Genomic DNA, 14,687 nt, shown 5'->3' with positions numbered 1-14,687 from the left:
CCCTGCTCCCCGGCAAGAGAGCCACAACTTTAGGAGCTTTGCTTGTAGCACTTAATAAGCCTGGAAAGAAGTTGAGGCCTCAGGATTTGTCATCAGAGGACCTGGGTTTGAGTCCCTGCTCTCTGCTGATATGCTGTCTGAGCTGGGATTTCTCCAGACCTCTGTTCCTCATCTGTGTATGGGGGATGATAACAGAGCTTCCTCTTAGAGTTATTGTGAGAGTATATCACAACGCTTGCAAAGCTTTATTACACATGGGTCACAGTGGAAGACAGACCATGGGTGGGGATGATAAAGGTGCAGACAGGTGGATGAGTTTCAGCAGGTGGGACCTCAGGGAGTCTGAAGGGGATGCAAGTCAGCAAAGTGGTAACACAGAGTTGAGGAATGAGGAGTATGTGCCTTTCCCGGGACTGCTGTAACAAATTAACACAAACTGGGTGGCTTAAAACAATAGAAATCTACTCTCTTCTAGCTGCGGAGGCCAGAAGTCCCAAATCAGTCTCCCTGAGCCAAAGTCAAGGTGTTGCATAGCTGACAACAAGTACAGGTGGGTTTTGGAAGCCAGGCTTGGACGTGTGGTCGGAGGTACCCAGGTGGAGAAGCCCGGTGGGTGTGACGCTGAGTCCCTGACTGCTGCCCCCTAGGGTGAGCACAGGGTGCCCCTGAGACCCCTAGGAGGAGTTAGGCGATGCCAGTTCTGGGGTGATAGGGCTCCTGGTAGATTACAAAAGGGCCTGGACATACTTTAGCAGGAAACAAAGTGAATATTCATATACTAACTACAAATAGTAATTGTATGCCAGGCCTTTGTGTCAGACATCTGATATTTCATCAGTAAATGCCTGGTAGACCCTACTAGACCTTGAATGCTCTGCTAGAAAACTTGCCCTTGATCCTGTAGACCAGGGGTTTTCAGCTCCAGAAATATGAGATCCATGGGTCGGGGGAAGGGTGCGTAAGATAAATGATTAATACTTGGGACCTGCCACCACCATCACCAAGCTTCTGAATCAGTTTGGGGGGAGGAGGCGAGTTGGAATTATCAGTATTTTTAAAGTGGTCCAGATGATTCTAATGTGTAACTGTGGTTGAGAATCAGCCATGCAGATATTTAGGAAACAATGATAGAGATCAAGCAGTACTCACCATTCTGGACTCATCCTGGCTGCCTGGAGGATGGATTGAGCAGGTAGAGAACAGCTTGTGGACAGGGAGACCTGGCGGCTGGGGTTATCTGTCACCTGCAGAGGAAATGGTCCTCAGGGTCAGATTAGGATGATGGCAGGAGAATGGGGATGGGGTGGGGAGAGCAGTCAGGAGCAGAGTAAATCCACTTTGCAGAGTGGGGAGGAGGGGAGGAGGATCTTACATACGGCAGCACCTGGCCCAGATGCATCACCCTGGCTGGACGGACAGCCAAGCTGATGACAGCCACCTTGCCGTCAGGACCAACCACACTTCCTTGGTCTTCATCACCTTTAGTTACAGACCAGTGTCAGCCAATCAGCCGCACTGCCTTCAAAGTTGAACTCAGACACCTCTGAACTGGTCCACAGAAGATTTCTATGATTTCAACACTGCCATTGGCATCATCATCAGAAGATTTTATCCATAAAACAAGGGCGTCTTGAGAGGCCCACCTGATGGCCAGGCCTTCTTTCCTCCTTAAACTTGACCTTCAGCCCAGCTCATTTTTTCCCTTCCCCAGTTGCCTATTAGTGCAGTGCTGATTGTCCATTGGTTCCCAGGCAGGACGTCCATGGATATGACCCTGGCTCCACAGTTCAGAAGTTCCAAAGCACAGAGCCTTCCAAAAATATTCGGTCCCTTCTTCCTTTCTATTTAGAGGGAGGGCATTTTATAGGTCAGCAACTTTTTTTAATAGTTCTTTCTATTGAACCCTTTGTGTAAGCAAAACTTTCAAACTTAAAGAGAAGGAGCCGGGACTAAATAGATGAAGTGTGCAAAATGATTCCAGATGGATTCAAGAACCAAGTGTGAAAAGTGAAACTAAAAATCAAACCGAGGACAAAGTAGGAAGGTATCGCTGTGACCCAGGCTGGGGATGAACAAGACCCCTAACAGCACGAACAGTGGGGAGAGAAGGGACAGGTCCAATTATATCAAAATGAGGCGGGGGGCGGGGGGGGGTAGGTTTCCAGCCAATGAGGAATAGCAAGGTCAAGGGTTCTACAGATGATGACAGAAGCCATGTGTGACCTCTAAACTGATCAGGGATCAGCACTTAGAGTAGGAAGGACCTCCCACAAGTCAACAAAGAGCATGCGTCCCTCTGGGAGAGGTGACAGAAATAGGAAAGGGCAATTCCCAGACAAGAAACCTAAATGGTAACACAGGGGAAGAGAAGCAACTTGTTTAAATCAAATAAAGGCAAACTACCCCAGTAACATGCCTCTGTGTATTTGCCCAGTTGTCAAAATTAGACACTTGGAGAATACCAAGTGTTGAGAGAGACCTAGGGAAACAGGAGCCCTCATGCACTGGTGGAGCACTCTAGTGCCAGTTAATCATATTGCTCTGTCGCTCAGTCGTGTCCGACTGTTTGCGGTCCCATGGAATGTAGCCTCTCAGGCTCCTCAGCCCATGGAGTTCTCCAGGCAGGAATACTGGAGTGGGTGGGTTGCCATTTCCTTCTCCAGGGTTACTTCCCGACCCAGGGGTTGAACCCACGTCTCTTGTGTCTCCTGCATTGGAGGCCAAGTTCTTTACCACTAGCGCCTCCTGGGAAGCCCAATTAATATTAAGTATCCATATATCCTGTGACCCCAAACTCCGCCCAGAGATTTTTGCAAAGGTACATAAGATAGACCGTATAGGGATATCAACTACAGTACTATCTGTGGCAACGAGGGATGAAAGGTAACCTGAGCAGCTACACCTTGGGGGAAGCATAAAGCATAGTAGGTACGCAGTACCAGAGTTATGCGGCAGTGAAAAGCAATGAACTAAATCTTGATCAACAAGACGTGTAAATCTAAACCCAGGGGAGAAAGAAGTAAAACATGGAGTGGAGTCTGTAGCCCAGAACTTTTATGCAAATTTAAAACACAGACATAAAGCAACAATGAAGATTACCACCAAAAAAGTAACAGAAGACAACTGATAGAAAGACAGATGATAGGTAGGAAAAGTGAAAGTGAAAGTTGCTCAGTCCTGTCTGACTCTTTGCGATCCCTTGCACTATGCAGTCCATGGAATTCTCCAGGCCAGAATGCCTTTCCCTTCTCCAGGGGATCTTCCCAGTCCAGAGATCAAACTCAGGTCTTCCACATGGCAAGCAGATTCTTTACCAGCTGAGCCACAAGGGAAGCCCATGAATACTGGAGTGGGTAGCCTGTACCTTCTTCAGCGGATCTTCCCAACCCAGGAATCGAACTGGGTCTCCTGCATTGCAGGTGGATTCTTTACCAACTGAGCTATCAGGGAAGCCCTTCTATAGTTAGGAGGCAATTCTAATTCTACATGGTGCACTGTAGAAACTATGAAAATATAAAGAAAATGAAGTGAAAACATTCATGTTATGGGTTAATGATGCTGTTTCCTACCCTTCCTTCAAATACTGGTAATTTTTCATATTTATAAAAATTAGAACCATTTGTTTTGCTTTGGTTTTTATTTTTCTCACCTGGCATTGTAGTATACACATTTCCTGTTGCCCATGGACATAATTCTTGCCTGGAGAATTCTGTGGACTGCAGAAGCAGGGCTCCTGCCAGCTCGAGCTCCGCCAGGGTCTCTGGGTTTTCAGGGATTGTTCAGGAAACCTTGAAGGCATGACTTTGACTCAAACCGAATGGGCCTGCTGGCCGCACTGACAGAGACACCGGTCAGGAGACCACATTTAGATTTAGGGAAATGTCAGCCTCCCGACCCAAGCCAGGGAAGATGATGGTTAAATTTCCTTTCTGGCTGGGAGCGGAGGCAGAGAGCCAGGTTCTTGGGGCTGCCCCTGGCAATGATGAAGGCATTGGAAAAATGCAGGACTCACAAGCTCACCCCACTGGGACCCTCTCATGGGATCAACTTCTGTTTGTTGTAGTCTCCATGAGTGAATCATTTCCATTCTACAGCCCTTCTGGGAGCCATGTCAGCCATAATTAAGAGCCACTGTCTTCACTTCCCGGGGCTGCCATAACAAAATTCCACAGACTGGGGGGCTTAAACAACAGAATTGTTTTCTCACACCTGAGACAAAGGCTTTTGCAAGGTTGATTTCTCCTGAGGCCTCTCTCCCAAGGCTTGTGGACAGCCGTCTTCTCCCTGTATCCTCACATGCTCTTCCTTCTGCGCATGTCTGGTCCTAATAGTCTCTTCTTACAAGAAAACAAGTCATCATGGATCAGGGCCCGCCTATATGACCTCATTTTCCCTTATCACCTCCTAAAGACCCTGTCTCCAGATACAGTCCCTCTGAGTTACTGGGGGATAGAATTTCAACATAGAAATCGTATGCATGCTCAGTCATGTCCAACTCTTTGGGACTCCATGGACTGTAGCCTGCCAGGCTCCTCTGTCCATAGGTTTTTCAGACAAGAATACTGGAATGGGTAGCCATTTCCTACTCAAGGCTTAATAAATGGTAGCTGCTGTGATTGGTTGGAGAAGGCAATGGCACCCCACTCCAGTACTCTTGCCTGGAAAAATCCCATGGATGGAGGTGCCTGGTGGGCTACAGTCCATGGGGTCGCTAAGAGTTGGACACGACTGAGCGACTTCACTTTCACTTTTCACTTTTATGTATTGGAGAAGGAAATGGCAACCCACTCCAGTGTTCTTGCCTGGAGAATCCCAGGGATGGGGGAGCTTGGTGGGCTAACGTCTATGGGGTCGCACAGAGTCGGACACGACGGAAGCGACTTAGCAGCAGCAGCAGCAGCTGTGATTGGTGGTTGTTCTCATTGCCCTTATGTGCCAGGTACTATGTTAGGTACAAATAATCACATCGTGAGTTCACCCCTCCTATCCATCTCATTGTGGTTCCTTCTTTATGTCTTTGTTGTAGAAGATCTTTTCTGGTAGGTTTCAGGTTTTTGCACTGATGGTTGCCCTGCAGATAGTTATGACCTAAAAGAAGGTGACCTCAGGGTCTTTCTATGCCATCTTGGCCACTCTCCAGGTACAAATGAGAAACAAGAAGAAACCACACAGACACTGGGGTCTAACGACCTGACCTTGAATCCTGGCTCTGCAGCTCACCAATTTGGAAGCCTGGCACACTGCAGTCCATGGGATCACCAAGAGTCGGAGATGAGCAAAGTTTGGTAAAGAGCAGGCTGGTCAAACTTTGTCCAACTTCGGTTGCCCTCCAAGCCATAATTTTCGTCTTTATAAAACAAGAGAATTGCCCCCACTTTTGTAGCAGGGCTCTCTAAAGAATAAGAGACAAAGTCAAGGCTTCAGCACAGTGTCTACCCACAGATACTAAGGGACAGTTGCTGTCAAGATCACTGTGGGAAGGCTGTTTCCTGCTGTGAGATCTTAGGATCACCTGGAAAGAGACAGGGCAGAAAGATCAACCATGATAAACACCGGAAACTTGTACCATCCCTTACTAGCTGAGCCGTCGGGACACGTGGCCTCCCAAAGCTTGCCTTCTCCCCCTCCTTTCTCTTTCTCTCCTCTCCTGCAAAGTGTTCTAGATAGACTGGGCCAGGCTCCCTTGATCCCTAAGGAGAGTGCTAGACTGCCTTCTCCTCTGAACCTTTGCTGTGGTCAGCATCCTTGGGTCCCTTGGGTCATCAGTAGTAAATGCCTTCAGATGACTTGACCTCTGCCGTTAGCATCAGTATTTTCTGGTTGGAACAAAATTGCATGCAAATGTATGCCTGCTGGATTCCACTGGAGTTAAAAAATTCCTTTTGAATTCAACAAAATCTGGAGGGGAGATGATTCTTTTCAACTTGGAAAATATTAGGTCATGTCCCAAATGCCTATGCAAAGCGAGGAGGAAAGCCGATGCTGATCTGGGATGGTGGGCTCCAAGAGGACGTGAAGCTGCCCCCAGCCTCTCTGGGGGGAGAGAGGGAGAGAGCGTCTTTCACCCGCTCAGCCCCTGCGGGTGAAAGCTTCATACTGAGACCTAGAGACAGGGAAGTGAACCGTGAGTCACAAGCTACCCTGACATCTCAGGAAGAACAGACGTGACTCATGGGAAGCGTGTAGTTTCACGGGAGGATGTAAAATGGAGGGCTTAACTGGGCTGACCAGTGTAAGGACCTCTCAAGCTAAGACCGAGGAAGCGCATGTACAGAGCATGGGTAGGGAGGCTATGCCTGGCAGGGAGATGGTAGAAGATGTTGGCAGAAGCCTTAAACAGGCACGGAGCATCCGAGGAAAGGAGAGGATTGCAGGTCATTCTGAGGGAGAACAGGGAGCTGAGGCCAAATCCCTGAAGGCATTGAAAGCATGGGAGGGATTTGGGGTTTATCCGAAGGACTCTGGGAAGCCACTTCATGACTTTAAGACATGATCCATTTTGTGCTTTTAAAATGCTTCTTCAGCTGCCTGCTGGGAACTAGATTCAGGGCAGGGGCAGGAGAAATGGATGCTAAAGTCATAGAAATCAGAATGGTGTTGCTCAGTAAGGGTGGGGTGGAGGGGTGGGAATTGACTAGAAAATGGCACAAGGAAATTTCTGGAGGAATAGAGGTGTTCTGCCTCTTAAGAGAGGTGTTGGTTACACCTGGGCATACTTTTCTCCAAACACACTGAACTATGCATTTAACAGGGACTTCCCTGGTGGCTCAGTGGTAAAGAATCCACCTACGAATGCAGGAGATGTAGGTTCAATTCTTGGGTTGGGAAGAACCCTTAGAGATGGAAATGGTAACCAAATCCAGTATTCTTGCCTGGGAAATCCCATGGACAGAGGAGCCTGGCAGGCTACAGACCATGGGGTTTCAAAGAGTCAGACAGGACCTAGTGACGAAAAAACAACAACAGTTCACTTAAGGTTTGGGCAAGTTACTATATGCAAATTCTTTCTTGATAAAAATTTAAACGTTTTATTTTCTGCTGGGGTATAGACAGTTAACAATAGTGTGATAGTTGCAGGTGGACAGTGAAGGGACTTAGCCACACATACACATGTATCCATTCTCCCCCAAACTCCCCTCCCGTCCAGGCTGCCACACAACACTGAGCAGAGTTCCATGTGCTGTACAGTAGGTGCTTACTGTTTACCCATTTTAAATATAGCAGCATGCACATGTCCATCCCAAACTTCCTGTCTCTCCCCCCAGACACTTCCTCTAGGCAACCATAAGCTCATTCTCTAAGTCTGTGAATCTCTTTCTGCTTTGTAAGTTCGTTTGTGATTTCTTTTTAGATTCCACATATAAGGACTACCATACGATATTTCTCAAAAGTCGTATGCTTTTTAAGAAAGAGAAAAGATGTTTCAGGGTAAAGTCATCAAGACTGTGTTATAGCAAAGACAGGCAGAGAGGGAGGAAGTAGTCAAAGGTGATTTCCGGTGTCTGTCTTGGGCAGGCAGCAGCATGGCAATGCTGGTTCTGAAAGCAGGTGGACGAGGCGGACACACCAGGGATGAGGGCATGGCTGGGAGTGGACATGTCAGCAGGGCTGTTAACGTGGCTTCCAAGGGAGCTTGTTGAATTGAAACGCTACCCACCAGGAAGCCAGGGGCTGTGTCTACCTCAAAGCTTCCTGGACAGCACCACCAAGACCCTAACTGTACACACGCCAGTGACTTTGAAACCACAACCCACACCAGAGAAGTAAGTCACTCCTAAGATGCCTGCTCCCTCTTCTAGCTTCCCCGGAAGCACCCTCGGGTTTCAGGTCCACTCTGCTATTACAGTAGAACAGCCTGACCTTTTAAAGCTCTTTGCGGAATTGAGTTACAACTGTAAGGCACCTGGCTTCCCATCAGTTCTTAAATGGTGTTCCAGGCCTCTGAGAGCTCACTGTAAATCACCAATGAGCCAGTGTTCCAGCTACACAGGTGGGTGTGGAAACTAAGCAGAAGAATTATGCTTTTGTCTCCTTATGAAAATCTAACTTGGACCTCCTTTCGTACCTTCACGCATCTCCATAAAAGTCCCCCCATGTCATTCTTTTATCCTTTCATTCAACGTATTTATATTAAGAAAATGCTTACAATGAGCTGGGCACTGCCTCGGGCTGGGGGTACAGTGGAGAGCCGGGGACACGGATTCTGCCATCATGGAACTTACAACCCTGGCTGGGCTTGGACACCAGGTGAGCAGCTGAAAAGTTGCAGGAAGAGGTACAGAGTCAGCAGGAAGTATGGTAGGAGATGGGAATGGCCAAGAACCAATGTGGAGGAAGGACAGTTGTTTTGTAAATAAAGTTTTATTGGAACACAGCCAAGCACATTCATGTGTGCTTCATCAACGCCCATTGCCTTCCCACAAAAGCAGAGCTGAGAGGTTCTGATAGAGACTGGATGGCTCTTTACAGGAAAAGTTTGCCAACCCCTGGGCTCAACTCCCAGAGTGGAGATGTCAAGGGAGGCTAGATAGAGGAACCACGGAGAGAAAGAAACACACTAGGACTTTTGGGAGAATCTGCTAAGAGGATAGGAGATGTCACGAATGACTTTTACTTTTCTACCTGATGTGGTCCAGCCTCAGACATCCTCTCTACATTGTGCAGAGCCCACAGAGAGAGCGGGGAGCTGACAGTCACATTACACTGGATGCCGGGCACTGTTCTAAACACACTATGATTAACCCACCTCTCTGGTGTGAGAGGCCACACCAGACACTGTGATGGGTTCCTGGTACCCAGAGAAGGGTGACATGTGTCTTCTGTGCTCAGGGAGATTTGGGATGCCACCAACTTGCAAACAGTAGGATATGCTCAGAAGGGTTTGTGGACGTGCTTGGACCTAGTGTGAAAGAGGAAGGGAAGGTTTCTAAGTAAAGGAAGGAAGAGTTCTGGTCAGTTCTTCTGGAGGATAGAGCCACTATTGCAGGAATTTTTCATTCTAACTCAGAACACCTTTTGCTTTTGATCATCTGAGTGATGGCTACTTCTAAAGTGAACCCAGAATTACACCAGGCTATCATTTTGTTGCCTCCAGAGCATGTGACTGTGATCAGATTTCTAGGCAGTGCCCATGCCCTCCCCTAGCCGCACACGACAAGGCTGATACACATGGAATCCAGGACTAATCTGTCAGAGCTCACAAATTTGTTCCCCGCACGTTTACTTCATATCTATCTTCCTTGTTCAGGAAAGCAGGCAGTTTTAAAGAGCTGCTATGTATTCACACCATTCTGATAAACTGGAGGATAAAGCTGAGATTTCTCTTTGCTCTCACGGATCTTTTCCTAAAAGTAGCACTTTGCCACAATTGCCTTACATTTTTAGTGTAATTTGGTGGTAGAGTGTATTCTCAAAAGAAAATTTTTTTCTCCATATTAAAGACTATGAAACATTTTCATGGTCATTTGTAATAACACAAAAGGTATATTTAGAGAAAGCTATGTGACTATAGCTTATTTTTTGTAAGTTGGAAGCTTACCTGGGTGAGAAGGCCCAGCACCCACACCTGATGGGGTTCTACTGTGTCTACTACTCTAGTTTCCTCTGAGGGCTCCCAGGAGACCCTGAGCATCCTCCTTCCGCTTCCAGACTTGTCCTCAGCTGAACCAGCTAGGAGGATGAGCTCTGCATCCTGGAAGATTTTTTTTAGTTAAAGTGCTTGCATCTGACTTGAGCTTTAGCACTTCCTTTTGGTAAAGTTCCTTTTGATACTTGTTCACCATGAGTGAATTACTTCTGGGTTTAGATTCTTTCAATTACACCATATAAATATGGGCTTCCCTGGTTGGCTCAGGTGGTAAAGAATCTGTCTGCAATGAGGGAGACCTGGGTTTGATCGCTGAGTTGGGAAGATCCCCTGGAGAAGGGAATGGCAACCCATGCCAGTATTCTTGCCTGGAAAATCCCATGGACAGAGGAGCCTGGCGGGCTACAATCCATGGGGTTGTAGTTGAGTCAGACACAACTGAGTGACTAACACTTTATATTTTTAAATTATGTTATGAAACGCATCATACGCAGAAGAGTATGAGATACATCATATACATGTCAACTGAAAAAGATTGCACAACCTAAAAGATGAGAGCTCTGTTTTATTTGGTGGGCAAAACTGAGGACTTCAGCATCTCAGATCACTCTGAGATGCTGTTCCAAAGAGGCAGCAGGGGGAACTAGGATATATAGGAGCTTTTGCAACAAAGACCAGTAGTCAGAACACCCAAAGATTGCTATGAAGTAAAGAAAACCAGATATCTCAAGTTAAGGAATTTGGTGCTCTTCTACGTATGGGAAGATGCAATAGTCTGGGCTCACTGAAGTCAGTCCTTTGATGTGCACCTTATCTTTCTGGGGCAATACCCTGTGTTTTCTCATCCTGAGTTTCCTCAGGGTGTACCGTTGGGGGGTGACTACAGTGTCTGATGATTGGATGGCAGGAGGCATTATGTTTCTATCCTGAGTTCCCTCTGGGCTCACCATCAGAGCAGCTCTCACGTGATGACTTGACCGCTGCAACATCTTTTCTCTGCTGATACGGCAGGCAGTATTCTTCATTCACATACCCAAAGAGAAAAATGTATTATTATAATTACAGGATGCACTATATATAAAAGTATCAGGGAAAAATCAGTGTACTTAGTCAACGAAAGCCATTTCAAGCCCCTGAGTTGTCATTGTTGTTCAGTGGCTAAGTTGTATCTGACTCTTTGCAACCCCATGGACTGTAGCATGCCAGGCTCCTCTGTCCATGGGGTTCTCCCAGCAAGAACATAAGAGTGAGTTGTCATTTACTTCTTCAGGGGATCTTCCCGCATCAGGGATCGAACCTGTGTTTCTGGCATTGGGAGGTGGTTTCTTTACTACTGAGCCACCAGGGAAGCCTGATCCCCTGGGTGCCTCTCTCTAGTCCCTAGCAGGGATTTTGTGCTAATTATTCTTTAGGTTTTCTTCAGGATTTGACCTCTTTATAAGTGTGTCCCTAACAAACTAGGGTTTTGCTCTTCCTGGTTTTAAAGTCATACAAAGAGAATCATCCTGAAGGTGTTTTCTGTGCCATATATGCTGTTGAGTGCCATCTGTGTCATATGCCCAGCTACAGGTCATTGCTTCTCACTGCTCTAAGAATGCTTTGTATGATGTATCCCAATGTATTTATCCCTTCCCTTTCCCATGAGCACTGGCATCGTTCCCATTTCCTTGCTCTAGAAAAGTGCTATCATGAACATCCTGGAACAATGCACAAGAGTTTCATGCTGATGGGAATGTTGACATCCGCTATGCCATGCAGGAGACACCAGCCGTGTGACTTCTGCGGACCTGCACGTGGCTAGTGGAACGGAAGAACTGAACTTTTAATTAATAGAAAATTAAAGAGTGCACCTCTAGTGTTACCCAAAGGGCGGGGCATGGAGGGGGGCGGTCTGGTTGATCACTGCTCAAAAGCCAATGAACAGGCTAGGTTGGGAGAAAGGAAAGTTTGCTGAATATTAGGTGCCAGCAACTTGAGGGGGAGGGCAGCCATCTTCCCAAAGACCAACTCCCCCCATGACAAGTAGGGGATAAGAGCCTTTGTAGGCTACGAAGAAACAGTACAGTCAGCTCTGACAGTCATCTTGATTGTTTTAGGTAGAGTTAATGTTCAGTTCCAGGGTCTGTTGGTTTCCATTTCCTTGAGGCCAGTTCTCAGAATAGGTGCAGCTTATATCACAGTTATAGTCTGGTCATCATGTAGTTAATTTCTCCACCTTGTGAGGGTTTCAGTATCTATAAGACAGCTCACAGGATATGGCTTAGAATATTGTCTATAGCCCTTGAGGATCTAAAGGCCCTTGACTGTGCTTAATAAGTAAATTATTATTTGGTCTCCTTTGACCGTTTTCCTTTGTTTCTGCATGTTCTCATTTCTCTGATTAAACTTATTCTTTGACTAACGTTTTCCACAGACAAAAGGCCAGCAGAGGACATGGGGGGAAGGACCACAAGGTCTCGCTCTGTTTCGCTAGGACAGATCCACTCTGAGTGTCATTGCTGGGTCATAGGATGCACACAACTCGCCTTGACTTGGTCCTGCCCAGTGGTGCCCCAAAGAAGCTGTGGCTATTTACAGACTCAATTGTGTTTGCATGGGTATGAAAATTCATGTTGCTCATCAACACTTGATAGTGTCATTGTCAGACTTCACGTTCTTGCCAGTCTGATAGTGCGAAATGGTATAAAATTATGATTTTAACTCATATTATTCAGAATTGCTAAGAACAATGAGCACCTTTTCACAAGTGTTTTTGCCATTTGTATTTCCTCTCCTGTGAAAAGCTCGTCCAGAAATTCTGCCCTTTTTTCTATTAAGGTCATCATGTTCTTATTGACTCAAAAAGAGGTGTTTTAATTTTAAATTCAGGGTATAAATTCTTTGTTCATTATGTATCACAATACTTCCCCATTTGTGGCTCTTGTACTCGTTGTATGGTACCTTTTGTTTGTTTTGTTGGGTCAAGAAATAGTGACTTTATATGGAAAGCCAGCAGACCAAGAAGGTGGACTAATGTCCCAAAGAAACATCTCTATTTGGTAGCTTTTTATGAACAAATGTCCTTGATTTTAGAGTAGTCAGATTTTTTTAAATTTATGAACCAAGGTTGTGAATGTGAAAGTGTTTCATAGAAAACCTCCAATATGATTATGTCCATTTTACTGATGGGGGAAATAAAGCCCAGATGGACTGTGGCACTCCCCAGCATCAATGATGAGCTGCATATTTGCTGGAGTCTGATCTAGAATTGAACGAGGTCTGTGGCTTCTTAGGCAGGGTCCTTCTCACTACAGATGTGCTGCCTAAAATCTCCGAGTTCAGAGGACACTGGACAGACCCTCCCATACCATCCTTACTTAGGAGGGGTTGAGTAACTTCTCAGGAGCAGCTGGGCAGAAGGTGAACTTCTGAGTTGTTGTAAAGTAAGAGAGTAGACGGGGAAAGTGACGCATACATTTTCCGACAGTTCTTTGCCAGACCTGCTGCACTGAATCAGTTTGCCCAAGGGAGGCAGGAATGGAAGCGAGACAGTGGCCTCCAGATCAAGTCAAGGGAAAAGTGTCAGTCACTCAGTCATGTCCGACTCTTTGTGACCCCCATGGACTGTAGCCTGCCAGGCTCCTCTGTCCATGGAGTTTTCCAGGCAAGAATACTGCAGTGGTTTGCCATTTCCTTCTCCAGAGGATCTTCCCAATTTACTGATCCAACCTGCATCTCCTGCATTGGCAGGTGCATTCTTTACCATCTGAGCCACCTGGGAAGTGCCGGATCAGGTTAAACCAGATTCAAATCCAGACACCAGCTGGGGAACTACAGGCAAATCACTTGCCCTTTCTGATCCTCACTTTCTCACCTGTAAGAGGTTAGGAAGATCAGTTTCACAACTGCTGTTCGTAAACACCAAAGGATCCCAGTAACATATTATCCACTCCCCTCCCCAAAACACACACACACACACACACACACGCGCACACACACACACACACACACACACACCAGCAAGGGAGTCCTCAGAGGTAACGGAGAGTGTGAGCTCCCAAGTGGGCCCACTTCAGTGTGAGTCCTGACTCTCATGGACCCCTACGAGGCCTTGGACATGTTTCAGAAGCTCTCTAATCCTCAGTTTCATCTTTTGTTAAAAAAAAAAAAAAGAAGGAAAGATAAACGACTCTATCACAGTGTGAGCTACAGGGATCAGATGAGATAATGTCTGTAATATTGCTGACACCCAGGAGGTGCTTAATAAGTGCATTTCTCTTCCCAGATTAAATGCAGTCGCAGCTTGCAATAATGCTAGGTCACTGCATGACTGCTGGCAGGAAATTATTTAGGGCAGATGCCGACGAAGGTCCTTCAGCTGCCAGGACCAGGGTGAACTTCCAGCTCCCAGGCATTCTGCTCCCCATCCATCCAGGTCTCCTCCCGCCCTCTCCAGTGCTGGCCCTGACTTCCTGAAGTAACCTCTGGGCTACGCGTGGCCCAAGGCTTCTTTTTCTCATTGACTTTCTTGTGCCTTTTTTTTTTTTTTGAGGACTGCTTTCTTTTCTTTATTTAATTAATTTTTATTGAAGTATAGTTGCATTACAACATTGCGTTAGCTTATACTGTACGGCAGAGTGAATCAGCTGTACATGTACATATACTCCCTCTTTTGCAGATTCCCTTCCCATTTAGGCCACCACCGAGCACTGAGTAGAGTTCCCTGAGCTGCACAGTTGGGGTTTTTCTCATTGACTCATTAGCCTTGTCTCTCCTCATCTTCTACCCCATCCTTACTTTCTAGACTGTGAGCACGGTGTGAAGAACACTGGCTGGGGGGACAGATGGGCAGGTTTGAATCGGCTTTGTCTCTTGGGTCCAGAACACGGCGCCCATAACCGCATCCCTCTCAGTTTTCTTGTTGGAAAAACAATACACATGCCATAGCGTGGGTGGGAACATTAGATCAGTGTTAAGTCAACAATCCTGCGGTTAGATCAGGCTTCCCAGGGTAGCTCAGCAGTCAAGAATTCGCCTGCCATTGCAGGGGATGCAGGTTCTATCTGTGGGTCCGGAAGATCCCCTGAAGAAGGAAATGGCAACCCAATCCAATATTCTAGCC

At 46.6% G+C, this 14,687-nt stretch overlaps 1 protein-coding gene across 3 annotated transcripts in view; it reads left to right on the top strand.

The window, feature by feature from the left end:
• Positions 1-14,687, top strand: part of SLC2A9 (solute carrier family 2 member 9) — a 216,777-nt gene that overhangs the window by 194,656 nt on the left and 7,434 nt on the right. Inside the window, exon 13 of one of the 3 annotated variants that reach the window (XM_042251652.2) lies at positions 476-2,408. The exons of the other annotated variants lie outside the window; for them this stretch is intronic. Coding sequence (XP_042107586.1) covers positions 476-511 — 36 coding nt within the window. The 3' untranslated portion in view covers positions 512-2,408. Of the gene's footprint in view, positions 1-475; positions 2,409-14,687 lie in introns of those variants that run through there. 3 annotated transcript variants of the gene reach the window in all.

This window comes from Ovis aries, chromosome 6, assembly GCF_016772045.2.
Source record: "Ovis aries strain OAR_USU_Benz2616 breed Rambouillet chromosome 6, ARS-UI_Ramb_v3.0, whole genome shotgun sequence".
Classification (NCBI taxonomy): Eukaryota; Metazoa; Chordata; class Mammalia; order Artiodactyla; family Bovidae; genus Ovis; species Ovis aries.
This window is presented reverse-complemented; position numbering and strand designations above follow the sequence as displayed.